Source organism: Agelaius tricolor, unplaced genomic scaffold, assembly GCF_023055355.1.
Source record: "Agelaius tricolor isolate 1412-34295 unplaced genomic scaffold, bAgeTri1.0.p SCAF_1, whole genome shotgun sequence".
NCBI classification, from domain to species: domain Eukaryota; kingdom Metazoa; phylum Chordata; class Aves; order Passeriformes; family Icteridae; genus Agelaius; species Agelaius tricolor.
Genome location: NW_027269261.1, coordinates 28,579,979 through 28,605,624, shown reverse-complemented (window position 1 = coordinate 28,605,624; position 25,646 = coordinate 28,579,979). Strand labels below are relative to the sequence as shown.

Sequence of the window (25,646 nt, the reverse complement as noted above, 5' to 3'; positions counted from 1 at the left end):
CCGCATACATAAAAACTGTTCTAAGTTGGGCTTCTAAAATTGCTGCTGCCAGTTCTTAGAAAGATGGATAACTCAAGCCAGACCTTTTTTTACAAGGGTCATCTTATAGATGACATCAGATGAGAAGTGCCAGTGGAAAAATCAAATGTCAAATCAGTAAACACCACAGTGCAATAAATATCTTTAAAACTAGATGACAAGCCTAAAAATCATCAGTAGTGCTTAGAATGAATCAAAATATCAAACAGATCAAACAGTGTGATTGTAACAATAGCTGCAGAGCATGTGCTTAATAATTCACACAGAAGAAAATTATATTTGTGATCAGAAAAGAATGTTACAAGAAAAACATGTGCTGCCAAATCACATAGTTCATGAATATGAGGGTAGGTTTGGGGTGTGTTACGGTATCATAATTTCTAGGCAACCACTTGATAGAAATTTTGAAGAGTCTTGCACATAAAACATTCAAGTTAATAAAGAAAGTCAATATGTAGAAAGTCTTTAAAATTCAGGTGTCATTTCTTCATAAACCTGAAGGTGCAAACCAAAGGTTTTCCTCTGTGGAAATTATAATAAAAACAAGTTGGCATATGTATTCTAAGTTTGCCTTATTTACTTAGCCTTATCTAAATATATATTTGAATCCTTTTTTTACTAGTAGTGCTTTGGTACTGAAGGTACACTCAACTTACAAAATAATGTCTATTCACTGTTCATTAATGATTAATAACTTTATCATAAAGTCAGCACAATGCCTGTCTCAAGTGAGGGTTATCATGCAGTGTTCTGTGTAGGTGAGCTCCAAGTCCTAACTTGCAATAATCATGAGAATTTTAATCATGACTTGCCAAACTCTGTTGTGCCTCCACTGAATTTTTACTAGGAATATGAATATGAATGTTGGCAGACTTGTTCAAACCTCTAGTCCAGTTAGGCCAACATAATGGCACCATCAGCAGTCACTACCAGATATGGACAAAGCTGCAATAACCTTCAGAGGTAACCATGTAAAAAATGATCCACAAAGAGGGTTTTTCCCTCACTACATGTCTGTGTAAAAGTACAACACATCATCGCTTTATGGAGCTCTTACCATCCAATATCACATTGCTAGCAGAAGGTGTGCTAAGTGACAGAGCTAGCGGCAAGAAGGCAGACTGAAAGGGGAAACAAAACCTTGGGTCTGTGATGCACCTCAAAGAAAATGCGTTAAGAAAAGCAGCTGGATGTACCAGCTTTTATCCTTAAGAGAGAAAGTACAGATTTGGATATACAAGATCCTTGTATACTTGTGTTTAGTCAAATCAAAACTTTCTGAAAAGGCAGCAGCATAAAAGAGAACTGAAAGGAACACAAGATCCCAGAAATATTTCTGCACAGCTTTCTGAGACCAGCCCAGAGGTCTTTGCAGCATCTGTGGGCTGCACATTTTTCAGTGCAGCTCTATAAACTTGTTAAACATCCCTCTACCATTCTGCATTAAAACAGAGATTGAACATCTCTACCTTTTATTGAAACTATACTGTATTGTCGCAGAATATAATCAACTTTGAGATTATCAAATGTGCCTGATATTTTCCAATTTTTAGCACTTTGCCAATTACAATAGTGGGTGAGTTATACCTGTGCAATTCAGTAACCAGTCAAAAACTTCCAAGAAATTCTGCAGTGCCAGTTAGACAGACAGAGGTAACATCAGGGAAGATTTCCTTCAGAGCCTCATCTGACTCTGATCTCTACAGCTTTTCTTTGCTCTGCCTTCACTCATACGTCAGAGCATCATATACCCTCTACTTTTATATGTCCTACTTCTCCCTGTGATTTTTCCCAGCTGGTTTGGGTTGGTATTTTTCCCAAGTATCAGTACATGTAAAGAATTGGTAAGAAGGGAAGGTTAGGTGTGTAACAATACAGCAATGAAAACTTGTCAATTTAAAGAGATGATAGCTATGGTTTTTATTTGTCCCTCATCTTAACACAAAACAGCATCACCAACCCCAACTTCAAATGCTTCCCTTTCAGGTACAATTTGAACTAGCAGAAACTACTTTACATCAGTCCATTGAGTGCTGTGGTGTTTCAGCTATGCCAGCACAGCCACTGCAGTAAAACATGCATGTGTAGACAAGCCCTTTGAAAACTGCTGTAACGCCTGCTTAGGTCAAATCAGCCAGGTTTCTACAGGAAAAAAAAAAAGAAAATGTCTCTTGCAACAGCAAAGCACATAAGTACTGCTATTTTACTGCAATTTACTCAATTCAGGCGCCAGATGGTTTTTGAGAGAAGTAACAACGAGAACCATTACCAATTCTGTGCATCTGTTTGCTTTAGAGCATAGTTCTGACCAGGTTTACTCTTCTACTAGATTTTAAATTAAATTTGAGGCCAGTGCTAACTTAGCATATGATTTTTCAGTTACTCAGAGGCACAAACTACATGACTTTATGCATTATTCATGTCACTATGTGAATCACAAGACTGTCATATACCCTTCACACTGACACTGTAAGATGTAAGATAGCCCACTGTGAACCTCATGGCCCCAAACATCCACGTCCCTTTCCTGGTGCTAATAAGGGTTTTACATCCACAAGATTGTTTTGTTCCTTATCCTTCAGAAAAATCCTTGGTGGTAAAATTTTAACAGATCATCCTCTGTTCATTCAAGTTTAGACTGTTTTTATCTTAGCTGGCCATGCGTATGAATTGGGAAATTATAAGACTGGTTCTTATTCTACTAGTCTGGACAGCAAGCCTAGTGCAAGACATGTACAAAACAGTGAGGCCCCGGAACACTACTGGAATTCCCACTGTTTACAATGGCCATAGTGACTGTAGGCAGCATAAGAAGTGTCAAGAGTTGCTGTGTAATCTACCTGCTGATCCAAACCCAGAAAAGGAGGTGGAAGTTAACAGGCAGGTATCCAGGTTATCCAATGTATTAGTGTTATTTACCTTATTTCTGAGTTAGAGCTGTCATGCAAGGCTTGGATTAATCTTACTTAGGGAAAATTAAACTCACATCTCCAACTAATTTGCCTAATTTTCCTGAATATTCCTGTGTAGGCTTGCCTTTAGTCACAGTTCCTTCCCAGTTTTGCTGCGTGAGTAAATAGTTATGTTTCCTTTCCCATTTTGAGCTGTAGCCCAATGTACAACCATCAGGTTACATAGAAGCTTGGTAAGTTGATGTGTCAGCTAAGCTGTGGTAACTGTTCAAATGAAGCCTCTTAGCAACTCCAGAAGTGAACTAATCCAATCACACTTAATTTGTTATGTTTGCATAAACATTATCAGTCCTAAGCCCTATATTTTGATCCAGACACACTTTTTTTAAGGGCTCTCAATTGCTTGAGGAAATAGCTTGAAAAGACATGTAGATCTGGCACTTAGATAGGTGGTTTAGTGGGAGACTTGGAACTGCTGGGTTAATGGTTGGTCACGGTGATCTTAAAGGTCTTTTTCAACCTTGATTTTATAGTAAAAGTGAGGGGTAAGTCACAGTAGGAAAGGAGAACTTTAACCTTCTAATATACTGTGTGTTCAGGACAATATAAAACTAGGTTGATCAGCTGGCTGATTAAATTATGCTTGAGGAAAAGACATAAAGTTTCCTGAGGATAGTTTAGCAGTCTTAACAAAAAATATGAAAACAAGCCAAATCTTTATTTCTTCCTCTGCAAAATAAGAGCAAAGGAAAGGAAAAGGAAAGAAAAGGCTAAGGAAAACTAGCATGGAAAAAAAATGCCATTTCACTGTGTACTCATCACTGCAGATGCAACTTGAAATCAAGATTTGTGGTAAAATTACAAGATCAACAGAAATATTTCTGCTTATACTGAAGACAAGTCCTTTTCCTGATTGAGAGCATAATGACTCACTTGGTGTCCTGAGGAGGCAAACCTTTCCCTCATAGGACCAGAGGAAATGGCCTCAACTTATACCAGGGGAGACTTAGGTTGAATATTAGGAAAAATTTCTTCACTAAAAGGGTTGTCAAGCACTGGAATAGGATGCACAGGGAAGCAGCTGAGCTGCCAGCCCTAGAGGTAGTGAAAAGACATGTTGATGTGGCACTTAGGTTCAGTGGTAGACTTGGCACTGCTGGGTTAATGGTTGGATTCCATAATCTTAAAGGTCTTTTGCAACCTAAATAATTCTACAGTAAAAGTCCTGGGTAATTTGTAGTGGAAAAGGAGAGCTTTAACCTTCTAACACACTGCATGTTCAGGAATGTAAAACTAGATAGCTCAGCTGGCTGATTGAAATATGGCTATCACACTGCTAATTTAAGCATCTGATTCTGCTGCTTTTAGGCACCAAATTCTACTCTGCCTGCAATAAACAGAAGTGCAATAAAGTGTGAATAAAATCTTGGGAAAAAAAAGAAAAATGTAGGGAAAAAAAATCCACAATTAACAGTGACAAGTCAAAGGTTTCTTTTATGGCTGAAAAGGCAGAACAAAGAGGACAATTCAGAGCAGAAATATGTACCTTCACTGTTGACAATTATTGAAGCAGTTCCAGTAGCAGCATCTGTAGTTTGACCTACAAATGCTAAGAAAGGGAAAAGTTAGAGCATGCACTAGTTCAATACATTACTTTCAACCAATAGCATGTGACACAATTTAATTGAATTAAATCTAAAATGAACCCATAACCTCCAGCAATTTAAAAATGCTAATTACTCTTTCATGTGCAACAATGCCAGAGAAGCTAACAACAACAAAAAGTGTTAATTTACACCCACAAAACTAAATACGAGTCCAACGTTCTTTAATTTGGCTACATCTCTGCATTAGAGAAAGCATGTTATTTATACAGCCTTCTCAAGCACTCTACTCCTACTTGGAAATATTTCTTTTATCCAATGAAACAATAGAGTCAAAGCTAAAGAAAAACAAAAATACTAAAAAAACCCAGCATCTCATTCTGTGTAGATTTGCATTTCAGCAGCAATATTAACTAATGCTACGAAGGCAGTGGTGGGGTTATATGTATCCTCTTTGGATTATTATTCAGAGAAATTAACATCATGCTGGCGGCACTGTCTGTTAGAAAGATTGTTCCATATTTCCTACTATAAGAACCTGTTTTCAGCTGACAGCAAATTTGTCAAATACCAACTAATAATAGGAAATTGATAGTAGAAATCAGTACCAGTGTAGCAGAAAACTGACCAAAAAGTTGAGGGCTTCTTTTTTCTTCTCCAAAAACTGTATTAGAGAAAAATCTACTATTCCATTTGAGACAAATTCTGGTGACTTTTCGTTTAAGGAGCTCTGGTGTTCTAACATTGTAGAACTTGGATTTAATGCTGGGCAAAAGTGGGCTTCTTTCTCAAGATTTGCCTTTGTGGCCAGTTTAACAATCTGCTCCAATTTGAAGAAGGCAGAAAAAACACCTTACATCATGCTCATCTGGTTTTGCTGAAGTCTTGCAGGTACTTGCCCTGGAGGTACCCTTGTCTAGCTCAGTTACCAGGGTCAGAGCAGGACTTCCCTTACAATTACAGCTTCTTTTCACCATGAATTCTGTCTGCACACTAGAGCTGAAAGCAGAGAATGTGTGTCTTCTGTACTCTCAATGCTCTTGCAGCACGAGCAGCAATTTGCCCGGTTCAAATGTGGGAAAAGGAACAACAGATCAATAAAGATCTAAATGGTCTGAGCAGCACTGGCAGCTGGTTTGTTGTGGAAGACAAAAACACAGGGGAAGGGGAAAATTACAAAACAGATTGGAATTGGAAAGAAAAGGGATGTGCTGATATGCTAGGAAACAGAAGAGCAACATGAAGACATACAACAAGGACCCAAGTTATGAGAGCTGGCAGAACTGGCTTTACCCCAAGGATTTTCATCCAGTACCCAGTATCCTTATGTACAACAACAGGGATATGCTAGAAAATGATTAAACCAGGACAAAAAGCCCATGACTGAAATAAGACCATCTTGAGAAAAAACCTCTGAGCACACTGAATCACCCTTGCCTCCAGATCTTGGAAAACAAGTTAGGATCCAGGATCAACATCATCAGCAGTATATCTTATTTTTCTCCAGGGCTGATCAACGAAGGAGGTGACAATCAAACACAATTCTGAGATTTTTTTAACTCAATAGCAGAAATTGGGAGTTTGGACCTAAACATTCCAGCCTTCAACTGATCTACCTAGGTATCAATGAACTGCAATATGATGGAATTTCTGAGTATTTTCCCTACACTTTTCTTTTGTTGCTATAAAGATTATTTAAAAATTTATGTTAAGATTGCAAGATCAATAATTTAAATCAGAAAACATTAAGGTTCTTTGTGGCATATGCATTATAATTGCTTCATTTACACCATCAAAGACACGAGGTAGTCATGCTTTGGAGACATTCAGAACTGTACAGTAACAGACACTGTTTTCATGGCATCCTTGCTTGGTTTCTTGCCTAATTTGAAAGACACACAATGAATAAATCTATATATACATTTGTGAAATATTTAGATGCTACACTGATAAGCATATTAAAAAGGCCCACAAAATACTGATAGTTTTGTCTTTAAGGCAGGACTTGAATAATGCTGTAGATTAAGCTTGTGGCTGCACATTAAACAGAAGAGATAAACAGAATACTGAATTGCCACTTAGTGATTACATCTGTCCATCTTTGTCCACCCCAAAGGAGACAAGGATGGTGTAGACAAAAAAGTGATCATATAGTTAAGCAGTGCACAGTAGAGAGGGAATTGGTTTTACAAAGGTAAAAGATAATAGAATATTGTGGATGCCTCATTTTCCCTTTTTCTGAAAACCTTTTAACATTGATTTTTGTATGTATGTGTGCTAACATCAGCTGCAGTCTCTCAAATGACTGCATGGGTCAGTTCACAAAGCAAAGGTGAAATGTACTGCATTTACCATTGAATTTCCACTCCATCCCTCCTCTGACAATGTGAAGTTGAGAATGAGTAATCAGAATGAATTTTTAAATTTCTCACTAGGCATTATTATAATTAATGCTAGATTAAACAATTGCATAACAGCAAGCTATCTTCAGGTGACTTGCAATGGTGCAATCATCTGAGAATTAGAGGCAATAACACTACATTTTATTTTTAGTGGTACAGCTGATTTCAGGAGTCCCCATATTCTCTCTCATATTCATTCATTCCTGCCAGCTGCATCAAAACAGTTATTCATAGTTCTAAATGGTAAAACATATCTAATAAGGTAAAACAATAATAAATCCTTCACCACCAGTTTTTGAAGTTCAAAAATAATACAAAATAAACTAAAATTTTACCTGTAGAAATACCATTCTTCTTCAAATTAGCAACATAATCATTGCCAAAGGAATCACTCCCAACCTGTACAAAAGATAAAATAATGGGTTTTCTTTACAGAAAGGTGAGAGGATAAATAGACTATCTTTAGACAACCAAATGCTCTACTGTAATTTAAATACAACACTTTTATTCTTTAGAAGCCCTTTGCATTATTAATCAACAAAAAATAAATAAGAAATAATGGTTAAAATGTATTAATAGTATTAGAAAACAATAAGAACAGTGTTCTGCAGTTTTCTCCTTCTCTATTACAAATACCCATGTTGCAATATTCAAGTTTCATCCTGGTACAAACCCTGTGCTTCTCTGACACTGAAACTTCAGGGGATTTTTAAATCTGGACATGTACTGAATTTTTCAGCTTTGAATTGAAAGCATTGACATTAATTCTGGTGTCCTTCTTAATTGCAGTTTGTATTTTTAATTTTTTACCTCAAGTTTGCTTGGTGGAAAAATATCAAACTGTGTCTATGGGACAGAAAGTGATGATAAATGCAGCATTACTAATTTCTGCAATTCTCAGTACTAAGTGTACTGTTTAGAAATTCAACATTTTTTGTTTGCATTATCCAGCAACAGCAGATCAAGTTGAGTTAAGGAGTCAAGCTATGGTCTATTGTTTTTTTAATAGCAACTTAAAAAGCTTGTAATTTCAGTTCCATTAATCTTTTTAGCTGAAAACAATTCTGCTTGCTGTTTATTCAAACTAATATAAATTTCTTTTTGTTACATTACACAAGCTGAACAAAGGAGATGAGGTACACGGAGAAAAAAAGATAGTTTAATTTGCTTAATACCATGAAAGCATTTAAAATATATTTATAAAGCCAACAAAGTTTTTGAGTCACCACTCAGCCTGTCTTCAGCATGCATAGCATGTGTTCCCAATTCCAAGAGTGAGCTGTGTATCTGAGCAGTGTCAAAGACTAACCAACGCCACAGAAAGTATTTTTGCAAGAGATAAAAAGAAGTAGAAGCCAAATCAAGATCCTGGTTGTGGGTCTAGAGGAGTCCTAACCAATTATCCATCTTCTCATAAAACAGCACTTTGCAGCTAATGGTGTACTTCAGTTACTAGAAGCACAAAGCAGCTGCCTCTACTGGCTGTTGTTAAAAATCTGTCTTTTTAGGAGTTCAGTCCTTCAAAAAGCTGAGAAGGCCTGAGTACCAGCTAGTGATCACAAGAATTGAACATTTTGATTCAGAATTCTGAAATTTAAAGTGTCACAGATGGATGATCCTTCTCCTCACGTATTTGATTGCATAACCATGATTAGGAACTGTAGGAATGTCCATTTCCTACAACATCTATAAGGGATTTTTCTAAAGCATTATTAAGGATAGTCCCAGTCTTCCAGCAAAGGAGGACAGTAATTAAGGTCAGAATAGTTTAACCAGATGGAACATTGGTCTAGTACATGGGAAAAAACCCCAAACAACCCAACATTTTCTTGGGTTACTGTGTTAGTCATTGTTTTCATATTCTAGTATATTTGTACTTCTGACTACTCCCAGTTTGCCAGACAGGGCGGGTTGTCAGAAGCTGCCTCTTCTGACTGCTTTAGGCTGGATGACTGCAGCCATCTGCAATTTAAACCTGAGCTGTGCTCACCTCTGCACCCTAACAACTGTGCTCTGATGGTATCACCTTCTCCCTCCCTTGCTAGCTACTATGATTCTTCTACAACAAATCTCACAATCTGCTCAGTCAATTCAGCAACAAAATATTTCATAACCTCGTTCCAGAAGCTCAACTGAAACTTCCTTCCTTCAGCTCTGGATCCTGCATGGCTGACAGACAGACATCCCTTACTTTTCAACTGTCAAAGCAGCTGAGATCAGCCATGGTACTTTTGCTCACAGTAAGACATCTCAATGCTGGAGGGAAGCCCTCCAAGGGGTGTCCATGGAGGTCACTTTCCTCTGGAGACTTTTTTCCATGTTAGTTCATCAGTATCCAACCCAGTTAATCCTAGTGCATTTGAAGGACTTTATTTTTCCATTCAGGCTTTACCCCCAAGGAAGACAAGAGTATTGGACATTAGACTCAGTTTAGATTAAAGGCATATTTACTGACCATGTCAAATTATATAACATTGTTTTAAATATTTTCTGCTTTTGCACAGACTCTCGTAGATGGAGTACTGGACAAACAGAAAAATAGATGTCTCAGTCTGCAGACCACAGAACACTGTTAAGAGCTGAAATAGCATTTCTTCTTTCCTGAATTCTTAACAACAAAAGCCATTTCTACAAGCATTATTGTCACACAGTTTACATATCAGAATAAGTGGAATTACATCAGTATTTTTCAGTCTGAGTTTTCCCTGCTTATGATCATGTTTTCCACAGGAAGCTAGGGAGCTAGCTGGCATCATAGCAACTAGAATTCTAGCAGCTTAAGAATCAAACTCATCTGTACCTGAAAATTACTTACACCAAAAAGCATGTACCTCTTGATAATTTTTATTTATTTTATATGTTGTTTTTTTATTTCAAGTGTTTACTATTTTTTGTCATTAGGGAATTAAGCAGGTACTAATGACAAACATAAGACAGTAATACAAAAGGAAAAAACCCAATTGAAGATACCCATCATACTCTGCCCTGCATCTGAGATACCACTGTATTCATATAATGAAGTGAGAATTTAGCCTATAGCACTTTAACTTAAATTTGGCTTATGGATCATTTAAAAGACTACACAACATGGTAATACAACACTTTCTGTTTCTAAGTAGGAAACAAATGCAGCCATGGCTTAAACAGAGTTTAGTATATGCAATATCAGCAATGTCCAGTGAAGATCATCCCAAATTGTTTGTCAGAAGTAAAGGATGTTTTTCAGCACATACAATGTCTCTCAGACCAATGTCCCTCCACCATCTTATTCTAGGATGCCAAACAGATTTTTTTGGGATTGGTCATGACAAAAAGAAAGAAAATAGTTAGGGGAGTTTGAAATCTCTCTAGAACACTGTTATTTTTTCAGTACTGCAACAGTGTTCTTGTATGAACCTGAGCAATTAATTTATTTGCTTAGATCCTTTAGTATCCTAAAAGGAATGCTTTACATTTCTCTGTAACTATTCCATCAGTACATTGTTTTACAGGACAGAGCAAATTGACTGCTACTGTGACACACATTGGTAACTCAGAGTAACAGTGGCCTCTTGCAGAGACATCTGGCAGGAAACAGAACACTGTTTGCATTTCCAGTACTAAAATTCAATTTTTTAACATTTTTTACAATTTTTACATTAAATTCCACAGCACGCTCTGGCATCTCTAGTCATAACAGTAAGTCATTATAATTTTCTCTCTCTCAAACCCTCACCAAACACTGACTCTTGTGTTTTAAAGCTCTGAGGTATGAAGAATTCCTTGTCACTTGATCTGAGACCTCTATCGCCAGTCTTGTTGAGGACATCCTCTAAATTACACTGCTGCTAAGAGGATGCCACACCCAATGGAATGTCCCTTTAGTATTAATACTGATTCCATTTTCTTAACTTCAGATTGTAGAAGTAATTTTTGCATCCACACTAGATAAAATATGTTGGGAAATATGACCAAAACAGAAGCATGTAACTGAGAACAGAGTATGTGTGTGAGGGGCAATCCAGCTTAAAGCAGCACTGAATACTTCAGATTACTTGTTGCAGTAAAAACAATTTAATTGTAGAAGCTCATTTTTGCCAGATTCTTCTTAGTTTACTAAGCAAGGAATTTTATATCTCATTAACCTATGCAGATATAAGACTGTATAAGAGACTTCTATGAGATGAGATAGTATTTTGTGAGTCTATAAAGTGCAATTTTTAAAAACTAAATAACAACTTTCAAAATTAAAAAAATAGAAAATGCTAACATTTTCTCCAACAAATACACAAAAGAAAGAAAGAGAAAACAAGAGAAAAAGACAGCGGGACAGACAGACAGAAAGATGGAAAGACAGAAAGACAGAAAGATGGGTTTTACTGAAATAACAGAAATATGGTTTTGAAAAGTACTTAGAAAATATAGTAGCTACTGAATTTTATTATGAACGTGTATGTTTCCATTGCACTGAACAAAGGGCTAGATCATTAAAAAAAATAAAGCAAAATTCACACTTGCAATGGAAAAAAACCCTTTAACATTTAGCATGAAATGTTAGGAGGGAATTCACTGCCAGTTCATCTTGTACTTGAATCTGATTGTTCTTGAATGCAAAGATGATCAAATATACACAATATGACAGAAGTGCAAACATTGCCAAAAAAAGACGACCCCACACTGTAGAACTACTAGTGATAATAACTCACGGAAATGCTTTCAGGTGTAATTTAAATTTATAGCCAGCATTGTTTACTCTAAATGTTGAATTGAAAGAACAGTGAGGAAGGCTTCCTTGAAATGTTTGCAGTACTTCTCAAAAAATCCTTGACAGACAATGATTTAACAAATTTAGCATCCTCCCCAGCTATGGCAAAAAACAAAGTATGTCCAGTCAATTTGAAGTTTCATCTACAGTTAGCACAGGATAGACAATAAAGACTACAGAGAGAAAAAATTTGATCTTAACCGTAGTAATGATCACTCAAAAGTTATAATGTTTAATGACAAAAATCAAAGAAAAGCATTGTAAGAATATAGCATCTGTCAAGTTGAATCAGCCCAATGGTCTGTGAGCAAGTCTTTAGAGCTGTATAACATCAGATGTTTCAGAAAAGTAGGCAAAAATATCCCATAGCACACAAAAGTGCTAGAATTTGGATACTATCACGTTATCTTAAACTCAAGTAATGAGATAATGATTAAACCCTCAAAGCACTTTTACATTCCTTCTCAAATTTGTCACTGGCTTGTGAGTGATTTTTAATCATCTACAAAGTAAACTTCAGAGCAACCATAGCTTCTAGCACCTGAATGCCATCAATGAAGTGCTGATAGCTGTAACAGTGGGGAACATAAAGAGGAAGGCCTAATCAAGGTTTCTTAAATTTTAAACATGTCTAACTCTTCCCAATTCTCTTTTCCATGGCATATCAACCTAAGTTTTGCAATACTTCTCTACATGCAATTTCTGTCAGATCTGTAGCCAACTAGTCTTTGGTTCTGGCAATGTTCTTAAAAAGCCTCCTCCATGCTTAAATTTATAGCTGAAATAAGAAAAAGAAAAGAGAATTACAGAGAGATTTTAAAAAGCTAAAAACATACCAAAAGCTTTTTGGTAAGTGACCAAAAGGTTTACTGGAATTTGCATGAACATTCAGTTCAGCTGTAATTGAAGAACAAGTCAGTACTTACCTTGCAGATCAGCAAGGTCTTGGCCCCAAGTCGAGCAGACTGGACACACTGGTTGGCTCCTTTCCCACCAAAACCAACAAAAAACTTCTGTCCAAGGATAGTTTCTCCAGCTTTTGGCAATCGCGTAGTAAGGCTATTCCAATTTAAAGCAATATTTACATACATTAGTGACTGCAGATAACAAGCATCTTCAATATAAGAGTTACATTGTTATAATCCTAAATGGCTCAACAGTCAGCCAATAAGACTGAAAAATACTCAAAAGACCTTTTAGGGTTCTACTCCACATCCCACTAGCTTAAGTTTATTCCTTATATGCCACACAGTCCAGTTTCTTGTCCCCTCAAGAGAGGGACTGCATTTCTTTTGTTCATGTTTCATGTTTCTACAGAAGTTGTACCTTATCCCCAACTGGCATTCTCCACTGCTAACTTAATACAGATAAACCATAAATCTAGAGGTTTCACTGTTCATGGGGTTTTTTTACTGTAACATTGGGCTCAAGTTTACATATAGTTCATTTAATTCCATTACATGTAATTTTACCTTCTTAAACTATCCTTAAGTAATTTTTCACTCTGTTGGTGTTCACACCCCTAAGAATTGTAATCATTACCAAAACCTGCCTCTCCTCTGCTGTCATGCAGGCATACTGTACATATTTAACATTTTTCTTTTTTAAGTTTTTCTCTTTACAACTTCTCAGCATTTTGTTTTTTCCTTGAATGCAGTCCAATCACATTTACATCCTTCTGCGGATGGGTGCCCAGAACCAGATGCACTAATATAAGCCGAAAGCCATCAGGAGTGTATTCTGGTTTCATTTCCATTTTGGAAAAAAACAAAACAAAACTGCAGTTTTGTTAACCCTACCAGATGCTTTGCTATCTCAAACAAAAGTTGAAAAGAATAAAAGATGCCACTGAGACTGTGGGGTAGAATTTCTCAGAATGCAAAGACTACCTGACTTTTGTAATTTTTATTAAAATACATAACCCAAAGATGCATTTTCAACACTCAGACAACCAAAATTTCTGCCTTCTCAAGGCATGCATTCCAGATACCAGGCCTAAAAATGTAATTTTAAAATCTCTTATGCTACAAACAAGTTCACAACACGTGGAAAGGGAAGGCATTCTATGGCATACTAACAACTTGCTCAGTCAAGAACAGTTACCTCAGACAGTTTCCAAAGTCTCCAGGATAGAAAGGAAGCATGGGGAATGGGAGTCTAAAAGAATTCAGAAGAATCCACCCTAATGATGAAGAGATTAACTTCAGCTCTGTTTGTCAATTTATAACATCATTTTACCAATAAATCTCACAGCAGCTTCAAAATTCAAAAACTGAATTCTGGGCTCCTCAGGACTAGAGGGACATGGAGCCCCTGGAGCAGGTCCAGCCGAGGGTGACAAAGATGATCAAGAGACTGGAGCATCTCACGTATGAGGAAAGGCTGAGGGAGCTGGGCCTGGTCAGCCGTGAGAAGAGATGCCAGAGAGGGAACCTCTTCAAAGTCTGTCAGTATCTGAAGGGAGGGTGCCAGGAGGATGGAGCCAGGCTCTGCTCAGTGCTGCTGAGCAATAGGACAGGAGGTGATGGGCAGAAACTGATGCCCAGAAACTTCCCACCTGAACATGAGGAAGAACTTCTTTACTGCATGGGTGACTGAGCCCAGAAAGTCTCCCTCACTGGAGATATTTAAGAAATGCTTGGATGCAATGGGCCACGTGCTCTAGGATGACTCTGCTTGAGCAGGGAGCTTGGAACAGATGTGGACCACTATGGTCCCTTCTAACTTCAACTATTCTGTGACTCTTTGAAAATTGCCAGCCTTCCAATTCAGAATAAAAGGTTAGATATTACAAGAAATTATTCACTGTGGGGGTGGTGAGACACTGGAACAAGTTGCCCAGGGAGGTTGTGGATGCCCCAGCTCCGGCAGTGTTCAAGGCCAGGTTGGATAAGGCCTAGGTCTAATGGGAAGTGTGCCTGCTTATGGCAGAAGAGGTTGTGTGTGGATGATCTTTAAAGTTCCTTTCAACCCTGAATGTTCTATGATTCTATGCTTCTGCATTAGGCAATCACTACAGATTGTTTTTTGAAAGGATATGAAGAATGTATATATTACTTTTTGAGCTTATGCTGCACCTTCTGGGGCATATGGGTGTTTGCAGAATCTTACAGAACTAATGACAGAGCACAGTCTAATTTACTGAAAATTCTCAGGAAAAAGTAAACATTTTTTTTCTCCCTCTAATTTTCAGTTTCTTCAGTCCAAAGGTTTAGGATCAGTAGAAAGTCAAGAAAACCTAAAATGAAACTAGCAAAGTCAAACAAGTCCCAAACTCCCAGAAATTAAGGTTTTGGCTTTGAAGGAGTTGTTACAGGTCTGTGTTTCATCAGTAGTTATAGTTTCCAGAGAGATGCAGGTAGGGATGCAGCCACACTACCAGAGACACTCACTATCACAGCACACCAGATTTTAGGATAGCATACACAGTCACCAGGTTTCTTTTGTGTGGGTGGCCACAGATAAGCCCCCGAAGAGTCACACATATAGCTCACAGCACTCATTTCCAGAGATTCAGAGCCAGGAACATTTTGTTGTGAAATGTTTAAAACCATTTTCAATAAAAACACAAAAGCTTTTTAAGAATACACTTATTACCTTGTATATATATATATATATATATATACATATATATATACACATATATACATATATATATATATATATATATATATATATATACACACATATATATATATATATATCTGGAAATGATTGCTAAGCTCCTAATACAGTGAAGTTAAAACTGCCCACAGCAGCATCCAGGAAATTGTTTTTATCAATGAGTAACTCTACGTTCTCAGGGACAAGGTTGCAACAATAAAGAGTATTGATAAATAGTAATACATAAACAATATTCCTTAATGGTAACATCTGTAATTTATCACCATTTTCACCACTGGAAGCCAAAGCAGAGACAGTTGTGGAGCACAGAATGAAGGCCACAAGACTCAGCTGAGGAAGCTCCTCTTCAGTTACTGCCAGGGTACCGCACACACACCTCTAAAATTAGGCACCATTCAGTAAGGAAAGATGTCTCACCCAGCTTTGGTAATAGGAACAAATAGCACCTCTTGTATAGTTCCTTTCATCCACACATCTCACTACACCTTAAAAAGAACAACATAATTATTCCTGTTTTGCAGGTATAGAACTTAGTCAATGCATTTTGCCTTTTCATGCCTTGGGTCAGTCAAGAAGCCAGGGGCAAAACCAAAAAGAGAGATCAGCTTAATCCACCAGTTCACACTGTCTTCTCATTTAAATTCTGCAGTATGAAAATGGCATCAATTCTCAATTCATTTTTCTTCCTTAGGCTGTTTTTTTTTAGAGATTATAGCTTATTCTAAATAGAATTTTAAGCAAAGATTATAAATTTTTGTGATTCCAGCACACATCTCCTAATAGCATTGCTCAGAGTTCATATTCAAGTACGTTCAACCATAAATATTGTTGTTTTAACAGTGGCCAGACTATGACTTGATTCTTCTCTCTTTTATGTTGGCATCAACATGCAACTCCAGTGGAAGCATCATAATTTCACTGGTGAAAAAACAGGCTTGGTGAGATGAGAATTTTGGTCTCAGTGTTTCAAGTAGCATGGCATAACAACTGCCTGTGGGGTTCAAACAGCTTGTGGAAAACAGGGAAATGACCTCTTTTATTGCTTTGATGGAAAGGTACAAGACAAAGGGCAAAGGATAAAGTGCAAGTGTGATTTGTAACTGCTCAATTTTTAAAATAAGCTAAAACAGACCAAGCAAGAACACATAGCAACTTCCTGTAGGTCTCTACAAACAAACCCTCACTGTACTTCATTTTAGGCATGATTGCCAATCATTCCAGACCAATTCTCGCCTGTAGAAGCCCATTCTTATTTTTCATATGAAACAAATTTGGATATATACTAATCTATATATCTGATCTGATATCTATACTGATCTATGTAGGCAGTTTTAACTTTCACTGAAAGCAGTACTCCTGAAACAGGTTTCTTTGCTAATATAATGGTATTCTCTCATCATTTAATTCTGCAACTATACTAACTTTTGATTCACATCAGACAATTTTAATGAGCATTTCAGGCTTCTTTTATGAGCAGGCAGTGATGACTAATCTGTATGATTAAGAAACCCTATAAATTCTTGGCTTATTCATGGTGTCACAAAGAATACCCAAAATAGCCTAAAAGTGATGAAACAGCTAATGTTACTCCAAAACTAGGCTAAATAAGTTAATCAGAAAAAATGTCACATGAGCATTCAGAATTGTTACATAAAATGTTTTGCAAAGCCATTTACAACTTCTGACGTAATTTGAAAACACTGACCTGAAAAACCCAATATAAGTTACTATTCAACAGACTCCTCCTTGCTTACATGACAATTTCTGCTCACCTTTGAGAGGATAAATGGTGCAAAGGATACTGAGCTCTTATGTCTTATGAACAATCAGAAACTGAACTTGAAAACTCATAATACATTCTAAGTAAAGTAAAATCACTGCATGTTTTGCAAATTGTGCATAGTACAACTGAATCATGTTTATAGAGGAAAGTTCAGACTGAAACATCTTGAATTACTTTGGACATCACAAGCAAGGAATATCCTCCCTCATAATTTCAACCAAGTTTTTACAAAACAATATTTAAATGTAAAGAACACAGGAATGCTGCCCACATTTGTTTGAGACAAATGAAGAATCTTACTTACACTTATGTTTCAGAGGTTTGGGATGAATAAAGGCACAGACATAAGTATTCTACCACTGCAGTAACTTCAACCCTCTCTTCCAGCAGTGCCATGAGTTCCCATAGAGGCTAGAGCTGATTAGTATTTGTATTTAAGGATAGACATCTCTTTGGAGGGATGACATTAAAACCAGAACAGAACCCTTTACTACAGTGTTGAAACACTGAATCAGAGGTGAAAGCACAATGTATTGAATCATGAGCGCACCTTTCCCAATATTCTGGGTTTTCTCAAAAAGTTTCCCTCTAAGCATATGACTAAATCACATACAGAGATAGAAAGTATCAAAAAGGGGAAAGGGAGAGATACATATTATGCAGAATTTGCATAAATTAATCCTGAAATGAATCATGGTTTGCTTCTGATTCTTCACACGTAACCACTGTTTGTTCATTGTTTTCAACACATGAAAACTAAAAAGATGTATTATTATTGTCAGCTTAAACTGATGTGAAGCCATGCCCTCTTCTCACAGCATTTCCCCACTATTTCTCTAGCACTGCTTTTATTGCTTTTATTTACAGATCTTCCTAATTCAAAACATTTTTGTTCAAAGGGTCATTTTCATTTGGATCAGTGCATTCATCCAACTCAATATCCAGCAGCCAAGGTGGGCCTGTGAAGGGAGGAGCAGGAGAGCCTCTGCTGGCAGCAGTACAGCCAGACTGCCCTGAGCCGCAGCTGGGACTTGCACTTGATACTACTTTGTGTTGAAAACACTTAATGCTCTGTTGCTAAGGTTTGCCTAAGTAGTACAGTATACTTAGCTCATTAGATATATGGAAAAGCTGAGAGTATCGGTACATTGCAGAGAATGGCATACATGAGAAAGGAAAATAGCAAAGCACGTGAATATTTTTCTCTAAAAAAGTCCCAACAATATTCTCGTCAGGCAACTCAGAGGGAAGAGATTTCTACATTAGATTAAATATCACCAAAAATGCTTAAAATTACTGGTATTTAAATAGTATCAAAAGAAACATTCAGATTTCTTTAATTGCTGAAGAGAGGTGAAGATGATCAGGGGTAGGAAAATAGCAGCAGAAATACTGAATTTAAAACTGACTTAATAAAAAGCAATCTAATGTAAGACTCTAGAATTTAGCTTTGATTCTGTTCTCTTTGAATCACTGAACAAAACTTGCTTTCTCCACTCCTGGGAATTCCCTAGAATGGGGAAAATCCCAGTGAGATTAGAGTAGGTGTAACTAGCCACTGTCTAGTACATACAATTTACTGGCTTTTCATGATTCTCACAACTGAACAAATACAAAGGGAAGAACAGTTCTTGCCTCTAATATAATACAACATTGTGGTGAAAAAGTCTCAGACCTCTTTTGGATCTGGCTTAACATTTTGGTTTAGCCTTGATCTGTTTTGTCTAGCTTCATTTTGAAGATTTGAACATGTGCTGTGGGAAAGTATCCATAACATGGAGACAAAAAGACCACACTCTTTTCAAATCTGATATTCTTGACTCATTTATGTTTTCACCCTTTTAATCATCCATTAAAGTATCTTATTGGGAGGTAGAAAATTTCCAAGATTTCCAAAGAGATTACCTCAGGAATTTAGTTAACTAGACCTTGGTTTAAGCATGGGGCAATCTGGTTCTAGGTTTGTAGACTTCCTTCAGCCCTTTAATGACTGACAAAACCCTAAAAATCATAGGAAATCTCTATTTTTTTCCTTTTATGTTCCTGAACATGACACTATTTTCTTTTAAAAAAAACTCAAAGCTTTTCAGACAATTCAAACACTTGCCTATTGCTTGGACGTTTGATGGTGTGAGTTCTCTCTGTAGCCCACAGTGATGGGGGCTATACACTATAGAAGCACTACCCAAGCTGATCTCAGGCAAAATAATTGACACTTACAGAGGAGTCCCTCTGCAGCACAGTGAGATGCAAAAGCTTTACACCATCGTCCTTTCAGAGGGATTTTTTTAAAATCTGTTTGATTTTACACCAAAAAACATTTATCATCACAACAGTGAATGATAAACTGGTGCAAAGCCACAGGAATCTTTTCAATGAGTTTTGCCATCAGGGAAAATATGTATTTTATGAAACAGAAATATATATAAACAACAGATAAATATACAAACTGTTTATATAAGCACATTAATAGATATATAGATATATATAAATAGACAAACTGGTTTGTAGATCTCATTACTGAGTGGGTAAACAGCTGAAGTGGCACAACTGTAGAAAATCACTAGCAAGGGAGAAAATTAAATGAATGGCTGTGACTACACGTAGGAGGGCCACAAGAGTGATATCTTCTTATATGTACAATCACAGCTTCAATTGAAAAGGACCAAAACTTGTAACACATAGAATGAGAACAGCTGTCCACAGTTCTTCAAGAGCTTCAATGAATAATTTTGTTGACCCTTTGTGCAGAATCAGATTTTACCCTCCTAGATATTAAAAACTGAAGCAAAAAGAAAGGCATCCAGATGAACGCCCTGAAGCATTTATGGTAGTACACTGTACTGCATTTCAGTGAAATTATGGTATTACTAATACATCAATTTCCTAAATTATGTTATGAATATGAAAACTTCAACACAAAGAAATTATTTTTTTTACTAATTACCAGAAAGCTTTCTCATGGAACAACAAACCTGTAACATTTCCTCACATCACTAGCATTTAAATCTGGGGAAAAGGTGGAACAACATTGATGAGTTAATAATGTGTGGAATGTTTAATTCTGAATCTGAAGCTCTAAAGAGACTTAAAAACTCAAATAAATCTATCTTCATATATTTAAGTCTCAGCAAACATTCCATCATTCTTACCAAACATCTGTTTTGTATTTAAGAAAGATTGTGGAAATTTTCAGAATTGCTACTCTCTAGCTTTATTTGCCTCCCACGTTGTTCTTCATTGATGTCTCTCGATTACATTATTTTTGGAATGGCAGTTACATAATTATTTTCAATGCAATCTGACAGTAATATTAGAATAGACTGTCTCTGAAACAGGCTGTGCTCACCCAGAACTCAAGCAGGCTGCCTACAGTTCCTGTGCTGAACAGAACATTGTATCATGATGAAATACCAGTGCTGAAGCAGAAAAAAACAATACAAAACAACCTCTGCAACCCAAGAAAAGAGTGATCTTTACGTGCCCAAGGACAGATTAAGATAAATAAGATAGGCAAACATTAACTTTTTTTCTATACCTCTTAAAAAAAGAATTTATCAGACAGCAGTGAACAAAGTAGAAATAATATGGTTGGTTGGACAGGCCACATGGTCCTTGTTCTTGTCATCATGATTTTCTATATACTGGTAAATCAACAAAGTAATCTGTACTAATTTTTTTATTCTGATACTTTACTGATATCTGATACTGACAAAGTATGATACACTTTACTATCATACAGAAAACAGGGCACCTACCATACAAAATCTTGCTGTCAGTCTTTTTCAGGTAAAAAATAAGAAGAAGTCCCCCACACCATTAAGTATTGGCATTTTGCACACAAGCATATTGTGTTTTATAAACTATAATATCACGAGCAACACCATAGATGTGTTTTCAGAGTACAGAGTCATCAAGACAAAGTACAGTGTGGCCCAAGTACTTATAATTTTCTTCAATAAGATGTTGTTCTAAAAGCTTATAGCCAGGACAGTAATTTTGAGAAATATTATATTTTTTATCAAGTTTGTATGTGCAGTGCTTCCTACTGAATCCATATGGGTCATGAATGAAAAGTATAACCAAAATGAGACATTGTTTACATACATTTATTCAATATATCATAAATAATGAAAACAATAAATATATTTAAATATATGTATATTTATTATATGGGAATAGAATAGAATAGAATAGAATAGAATAGAATAGTTCAGTTGGAAGGGACCTACAACCATCATCAAGTTTTACTGCTCAGCCACTTCAGGATAAATTTTTAGTCAAGTTTTTACTTTGCAACTATCTTACTGTTGATAAAAGGAAGTGTTCTCTGAAGTTCCATCTAATTGTAAAGGCACCAACTAAAATCTGGGATTACAGTAACATTAAGGCTTGTGGGGCAAAGATGAGAATGTGCAGGGTGTGGGAGGAGTGTGTGTGGGCTTCACTGGCCAAGTTAACTCTGCTGTGTCAGGTAGGAATCCCCTCCAGGTAAGTCCCTTTACCCTTTTCACAACTTAAGCTCTTTTGGGAGAGGTAGATCCCTAAATATCAGAAGGAAAAGTGTAATTCTGTATAACCCTAGGCTCTAATGCCTATCAATAGACAACTCCTGTATCTCCATTTAAGCACAGTATTTAATGAGCAACAGGGAATAAAAACTGAAGAAAAATCTGCACATTTTTGCTGTCTCTATATGGAGTAGTATGAGTTCCAGCAAAACCACCAGCTACTTTTTTCCAAATGGGCATTTTTCACTTGGTCCTTTCTGGGAAAAAGAAAAATGAAAATTAATTTTAAAAATTATGGAATAATACTAACAGGATATTCCCAATGAATAATACTAACAGGATCAGACAATTAGAAGAAGGAATGAATATTCAATCTCATTACTGCTGAGAACATAAAAAATGCCAGTTTTCCCACGAGTCCTGAACTTGATCTGCTTATCCTTTATTTTCAGCTCTGACCAATGTTTTTTCTTTCTGCTCTTTATACTATCGAGGTTTATACATTTTGTATAAATAGGGATCTGAAAGAACACAGGAATATAGCATGTGATGGATGGAATAAATTGACGAAAGAGAGTTATGATACTTTGGACGTAAAAGTTATTTTTGAAAGATGAGAGGGAAAGAGCAATACAGAAGAGAAGTGCACTGTAAGAACACGATGTACAAGGACACCAAGAAGAGGTGAAAACAAATTAGGAGAAATTTCATGGTTCAACAATGACATGCTATTGATGTCGCACAGGAGAAAAAGGAGGAAAAAAGGACTAAATTCAGAAATGGAAAGAAGAAAGAATAAAATACAGAAGAGAGCACATTGATATATTTGGGAACATTACCACCTTCTTATTTTATAATTAGTTGTCACAAAGATCAACGTGTTCTACAAAGCTGCACCCACTTTGGCAACATACTAGTGAAAAGTAATTTTGTATTTTCTTCTGGCTCGAAGTATATGATACAAGGATCCTCAAGGGAACCTGGATGTCAGCATCAAATAACTTACTGCAGCTTGATATAGGAGCTAACAACTGGGGCCTTATAAAACAAGCAAACAAAACCTTACTGGTATGCTCCTATGGAAAGAACAGCTCAGACAGCTCCTAGAGGCAACATAATATATATGCCTGCCCAGAGTGTTTTTACACAAATTTGTTACCATTGACTCTGTATGATTTTTATTGCAGGTTTTGATTTGTGCCAGCAGCTCTTTACTGTCAGGAGTACTAAAATTCACCCAAAGATACTTAAGTCTAGAAATACATCTAGGAAAATGGTTATTTCCTTTAACAGTACAGCCAGCAAGTAATTCATTAACAAGACAGAATGGAATATTAATCACATCATTCTGTGTCTCACAAAGGGGGAGAAAATATAATATTCTCAGTGTTGGATGTTAAAATCTAGTGCCAAACATCTGCCTATTGTGACAAATATTTTCAAAGGAGTTCCTTTAGTAAACTTCCCATTTGACTGTTGTGAATCTTGCATGTCAGACACCTCCAGACTGAAAAGGCAAGAGACATTTTATTTTAAATAGTCAAAACCAGTTTTCAGTAATAGTAGGACAAGAACCAAACCATTAAAAAATCTGTGGAATTTATATGGAAAAAGTATTTATTGAGGCTAGAAAGTATACATTCTTTCATAACACAATGTAATATTCAATGTGTATCATGGGATACAGCAGAAGCCCAAGGAATACCCTGCAGTACTGACACTGCTATTGGTGCTTTGCATGCTATTTACTTGGAGCTGCTCAGCTGCTAACAGCCCTACAGAGAGCAAAAGGCAATAGTTGTGCTCTCTCTAACATGGGATGTTACAATGTGAAGCAACAGCCGTATGTTGCAGAGCACTACTGAGATAAAATGACAGCTTTTTGTAGCACAAATTAATGAAAACCCCTTCTTACCATGACATTGGACAATTGCTAAATAAGCTTTCATCCCAACATTCTCTTCCCTGATCACAACCATTTTACTTCCTGACATTTCACTTTCTTTCGACAGAGGTATCAACTCTGGGTTTTCCACAGACAGATGAAGCCTCAGAAGGAATGCAGAATGATGGGGAAGATGCATGCCCAGGAGGTTGCTGTAACATCACCTGACTGTATAGGCAGCAAATAAGAGCCAGGTCTGTTATGGCATTAGTAATTTTAGTCTCCAAAAATACATACAATAATTTTGTCTATCCTTTTATTCCAGCCTGGTTCCATTTCAGTGAACGACAATGGGAAAAGGAATTTCTTTCTGCTGTAGTCACTCATATGGTAACAACTTCAGGAAGAATCCTTTCACATCCTAGACCTTCTGTGTAACTGAACAAGTTTGTATATACTTAGGGCACACCATTTTGACATTTTTTTCCAAATGGTCATACCCAGATCATTGTAAGAGATATTTTAGGAGAGTTCACTTGTGTTAGGTGGGAAAATAGATAGGCTGAAATATACAAAGAAGTAGTGTGTTTCTGAAATGAAGCTACATCACCAAAAATTACTATTAATTTTGTCTCATGTTGCAATACCCAGACTGATGATCTCCAGTCTCTAAAAACATTCATCTAATGTCTTTTCCCTTTCTTTTCACACTCTTTTTCAGGAAAGTCTACTTCCTTGGCCTAAAAATTCTTAAGTATTTGAAGGGATGAAATAAATAATATTTTGAGTCCACCACTCTCATCTTGCAACTTTAGCAACTGTTCTAACACTGGACTCTGCATTTTAAATGGATGAATTTTCTTTTGCCATTATGGTGTTGAAACTGGCCTCTCCTGTCACCAGCCCATGAGAAAGCATGTACACCCTCAGAAGGTTCAACAAAGAGATTCAGCTACTGATAGCTGGCAAATAAAGAGACTAAAAAGATGAAAAGACTGATGATCACATTGTTTTACTTTTGTGGGTAGTGTCTAATAGCTTACTGACCTCCAAAGGTGAAAAATGACATTCTAGTGAAAGCAGAAAATTGTGAATCTTTAAGTCAAACAGTTAAGTAGCTCTGAATAACAAAATTGTAAGGAGTGCCACTGGGTTTCAGACAAGTGTTCTTGGCCAGGCGAGAGAACACAAGATGGAGTAGCTGATTTTCTTCTTTCATTAGGAAAATATACCCCAAAAATGTATCACCTGCTAGGATCAAAATGTTTCTAGATTCATTTACTCCATTACCCAAGTGAACTCTCTAGAGGATTAAGCAATAGTTTCCCAGTCTCATATGGACTAAAGCTAAAAGCTTGGTAAATACTAGTTTTATCTCACAAACCATAATTTTTAATTGCTAACACACATAGGAAAGGCATAATCCCCCACTGATGATATCATAGTCTACTGCCATGGAAATGACAGCAATATCATAAACACAGGTTTAACATGACCTCACTTTCATTGGAAAGAGGGAAATTTCACTAGAATGTGAATGACATTGGGAATAGACACACAGATACCATACAGCGAAAAACTCTCTTACTAGCCAGTTAAACTACAGAAGATGGAGACAACAACTAGACTTGCAGCTGAACAGAAATAAGGTTCTCCTGGCCAAACACTGTGTTACCACCTATGAACCTTTGAACAGAGAGCCCTCTGAACTCCTGTCAGGGTTCCCCTTTGTAAGTTCACCACACCACAGAGGAGTCATCCCTGCCCTGACAGGCATACAGTTTAACCACAAGAACATGAACAATGTATGGCTATGAGAACCCAGTGTAGGATCTCAGAGCAACACTGTAGCTGGAATGCTTCCTAGAATGAGTAAGTACTTCAGAAGTGGGAGGAAAAGAACTCCACAGTCTCTTGAAGCACACAAAATAACATGAAGTCAGACGCAAATGCAGAAGTACGATCTCAGTGTGGCAAGTGCTAAGCATCTTGGCATCAGCTCAGGAAAATACATATATTTAACCTTCAGCTCTGAAGTACTCTAAGAGGAGTCAAACAACTCAAGGATTGGAAGCTGAAATTTGTGTGTAAGCTTTGTTTTGCCATGAGTTAGGAACGTTGAGTACTGTGCCGGACCCCAAG

The 25,646-nt window shown here is 36.8% G+C and overlaps 1 protein-coding gene across 2 annotated transcripts in view; it reads right to left on the bottom strand.

Moving 5' to 3' along the window:
- Window positions 1-25,646, bottom strand: part of RBKS (ribokinase) — a 75,303-nt gene that overhangs the window by 41,951 nt on the left and 7,706 nt on the right. For both annotated transcript variants that reach the window (XM_071428020.1, XM_071428030.1), the window contains exons 2-4: window positions 12,628-12,760; window positions 7,293-7,356; window positions 4,498-4,560 (exon numbers count right to left, since the gene is read on the bottom strand). In XM_071428020.1, coding sequence (XP_071284121.1) covers window positions 4,498-4,560; window positions 7,293-7,356; window positions 12,628-12,760 — 260 coding nt within the window. The remainder of the gene's footprint in view (window positions 1-4,497; window positions 4,561-7,292; window positions 7,357-12,627; window positions 12,761-25,646) is intronic.